Source organism: Pundamilia nyererei, unplaced genomic scaffold (genome assembly GCF_000239375.1).
Source record: "Pundamilia nyererei isolate P.nyererei 1_Seehausen unplaced genomic scaffold, PunNye1.0 scaffold00469, whole genome shotgun sequence".
Lineage (NCBI taxonomy): Eukaryota > Metazoa > Chordata > Actinopteri > Cichliformes > Cichlidae > Pundamilia > Pundamilia nyererei.
The window spans coordinates 220930-224690 of NW_005187870.1; the positions used below are offsets into that span (position 1 = coordinate 220930).

Genomic DNA, 3761 nt, shown 5'->3' on the forward strand with positions numbered 1-3761 from the left:
GACACAAGTGAAGAGCTGAGATGTTTTTGCCGCCATTCTTTGCATTGTTTGTCTTTCTATTTTTAAACTGCAGTCACTGGGCTTGTTAGAGGCTCAGATGTGCCGCCTTTTCCGTGTTCTGTTGTTTCAGAGCCTTTTAGTTTCTATTGGACTATTGCCTGAATCCTTCATACATGTGACTAATAGTGACCCACCAGTGGATAACAGTGCTCAGTGGTGGTGTGTAAGAGTATGGGGCAATGGAACATGATATAGTCTTTTCTCAACAAGTATCCAGCGTGCATGGGGCAGGAGTTTTGAGAATGCACATGTTGAAGGTTGACTACTACTTTCCTTTAAGTTGTGCAAACACTTTTTGGTTAAATCTAAAGTCAGAAACTGGTGAGATTCACTGGAAAATCTTGCAGATAGAGGCTACCAAGAAGTGTAAACATAAACCCAATATTCATACTTTTGATCGGATAATTTTTGGGGGAGTTGAAGGCTGGGTCAATGTCTTGAAATGTGTTCTTTTCCATTCCCATTGAGATTTTGTGGTGTGTTTACTGACATCATTGCTGTTGGTTGGTTGGTCCACTCGGTTGTGGACGTGAATGGGGGCAGTTGCTGATCCAATCACACATTTTCCAAGTCTGCTTGGGCTCCAAGGCTGCCTCAAGGAGTATGGGTTGTTGGTGAACTCTAGTGCAATGTCTGCATAGACAAGTCTGATTGGTCATCTTGATAAAAATCGAACAATTTTATTAAGGTCGCCGGTCAGTATACAAATGAGGATGAAAGATGGCTACTTGCCACCAGCTTACTTTTTAACGTGAAAAGTGTGTTACTCTGCTCAGAGAAATGGGTAGATTTTAACATTTCTTTGAAAGCGTTTTGGTTTGTTCCTTCACTTCTTGTGTCATGATTGCAATGAAGATGATGAGGTTAATATAATGGGTAGTGTTAACAAGTGTTAATGAACAGATTTCAAGATTTTAGCATGTATTTAGAAGGAATTTAGTCAGGCAAAATCACACCTAGCTTCCCTTCTTCAGCCTTAATGCAACAACAGAATCAAGAAAGTCCCCTGAGCAGAAAGTTTGTCTGTCTGGTGACCCCCACCAGAAAAGTCAAGATCAAAGTAGGTCAAAACATCTGCTGAATGTGCATTCATTTCCCAGCTGATGCAAATATTACTGTAAAAGTCAAGCTGGATGGAAAACTAAATGGGATTTACTAATTTCAGAACAAGCAATCATCCATATGGCACTGTATCGCATCACATCCACGAGGCCTCTGTGTCAGCTGTAAAGCTGGATTTGCCAAAGAAATTACCAAGCAACAAGCTCAAACAAACAAATGTGGTGAAACTTTACAGAAGAGCTGCATGTCTTTTTAGGGAGATGTCTGGCTTTCGTGGAATGGATAAATTCTTACCTTGTCAGCCCATCCATGTTGCTATAATTGCTTTGCAATTTTACTGTCACATGTTCAGCACACCATCTTGCCTGGAAAGCAAACTCCTACAGGGCGCTGGAAGTCGAGAGGGTATCAGCGGGTTGAGTTTTCGTCATCAGGGTTATGTGAGACAAGGCTGGGTGTGTGGGTCAGGTGGGTGTAAAAGAGATACTCTCGCTTCTCGTGGCCTAGGTGCCAAACTGAAGCATGATTGTGGGGAGGGAGAATTGGACTGAGCTGCAGATAAAGTGGAAGTTTAACTGATAAGTTCTGACTGTTTAATTTCTATGGCTGAACTAAAACAGTTTCTCTTTTTCAACACAAATATAGGGTGTTTTTGGATCGTAGCAGATTACAAATTTATACAGACAATTTGGATGATCATTTTGAGTCAATGCAAATGATCTGTGTTGGGTCGGACAGTGTAATAAAAGTAAATATAACAACGACTTGGTGGAGTCCATCTTTAATGCTGGTCAAGGATGAAAGAATAATGGAGATGACTGTAGACATGGCACTGATTGTGTTAGTAAGCAAAAAAATGAGGTTCTGGGCAGAAGATGGGCTGCAAAGTGGCTTGCAGAAGTGCAGCAACTGTAAACAACTTTTCACCATATGAGATTTACCAGTTGCATGCATAGGATGGTATCAGTTAAATCACCTTAGTACTCAAGTTTAGTTAGTTTAATGCTCTGTTTGTGAGACAGTGAAACTGTGAATATGGAGTTAAAAGCTGTGCAAGGAAAGAAGAAAACCAACCTTGGTGAAGATCGTTTCCAGTATTAGCAGCTGCCAGCAAATGCTAATATGCAATACTTAGGCTGAATAAGCTTTTCCTAAAGACCTGCCAAGAATAGGGATAAATCTGGGATACGTCAGAAATACCACATTAAGTCACACCGTGCTGGAAGTAATTTTTTTCTTTTACAAATGTCCAGTCCCTTTATCAGCATGTGCTGGTAAATTTGTATCAAGTTGCACTCAGAAAGAAAGAACAAGCTCATATTATTAGTGACAGACTTTCAGCGTAAGTCATTGGAGGTAAACGTGGCCTTAAGCTGCCAAACGCTGCAGAGCCACTGGGCTACAGTAGTGATCCTACTTGTATTTGTTAAGCTTCCCCTTCCACACTGTTTACTGCATCAATCATTCACTGGAGTTAAATCAGACTGAGAAAAGAGTTAGGTTCTGTGTAAAATGTAACACAGTCTACAAAACTGTCAGTATTTTGATATTTGTTGGTTAACTGGTGGCTAAGTCAGTAGGCTAAATAGACAGCAGGAAAACAAAGGTAACAAGCTACAGGTGAATTTAATCAAACACTAAAGAGGACAGGGCAAATACCAAAGGAAGGAAGCATAAACATAGAAAGAAATATGAAGACCTAACAAGAAGTAAACCAAAAAGGAGACCAGAATAAACTTTGACAACAACGAGACAAAGGTGCAGGGTAGACTGATGCTTTCTTCTGCAGAGTGATCACATTTCATAGGTATATTTTGGTGTAAGAGACTGCTCACACTGAGTTTGAGATCTTTGTAATAACTGGGTCCAGATTTATGCTTTTCTTTCTGCAAATTCTTGCTATTTATTTCCATCATATTCACGAGAAGATAGTAGGCTAAACAGCTCTAGAAGTAGTATTTTGCTTCCTGTTTGAGGTCGTGAGAAAGCACATCAATCTGATTTAAGTCCAGATCTTGACTAGGCCATTACAAAATATTTTTCTTTGTTTTTTGAGCCATTCAGAGGTGACCTTTCCAGAATCACTGTCCTGGTGATCGATGTTTCTGGTGTTACATTATACACTAGTAGATGCTCATTTATCACATTTTAGCTTTACTAATATTACAGCCGCATTGTGTTACAGCCTGGGGAACTGAAAGTAGCTAAGAGAGGAAAGATGACTTTAGCTGCCTCATACTCATATCTATTTATCACACATGACCTACACACGAGCCACACCTGTGCCTTTCATAGCTGTTTTACATCTGAAGAGAACACGAGAGGCTGATAGTGGAGCTTAAATAGGAGGTGATGTTCGGGAACTCCCATCCTGGAGCGGAAAGTTTTATAAATCATCAGGTGGCCCAGAATTCCCAGCAGTGCCACAGCATGGAAACCAGTTTCACGTTCCTATTCCCATCCCACACCTGTCTGCACAGTCATCGTGCCAATGTTATTGTAGGCTTCCTAATTTAAACAATGGCATTTGCATTGGAGCGGCTTTTTACTTGGACTAAAATTTATTAATGACCCTCAACGAAGCAGAATTTCAAGCCTCTGACAGCAATGTAATCCCCTTCTTAGTTTGTCAAACGCTG

The 3761-nt window shown here is 40.4% G+C and overlaps 1 protein-coding gene across 1 annotated transcript in view; it reads left to right on the plus strand.

The window, feature by feature from the left end:
* The first annotated feature begins 1466 nt into the window (after window positions 1-1466).
* LOC102201593 (protein FAM134B-like) overlaps window positions 1467-3761 on the plus strand; it is a 6114-nt gene continuing 3819 nt past the window's right edge. The window contains exon 1 of the mRNA XM_005753837.1: window positions 1467-1590. Coding sequence (XP_005753894.1) covers window positions 1467-1590 — 124 coding nt within the window. The remainder of the gene's footprint in view (window positions 1591-3761) is intronic.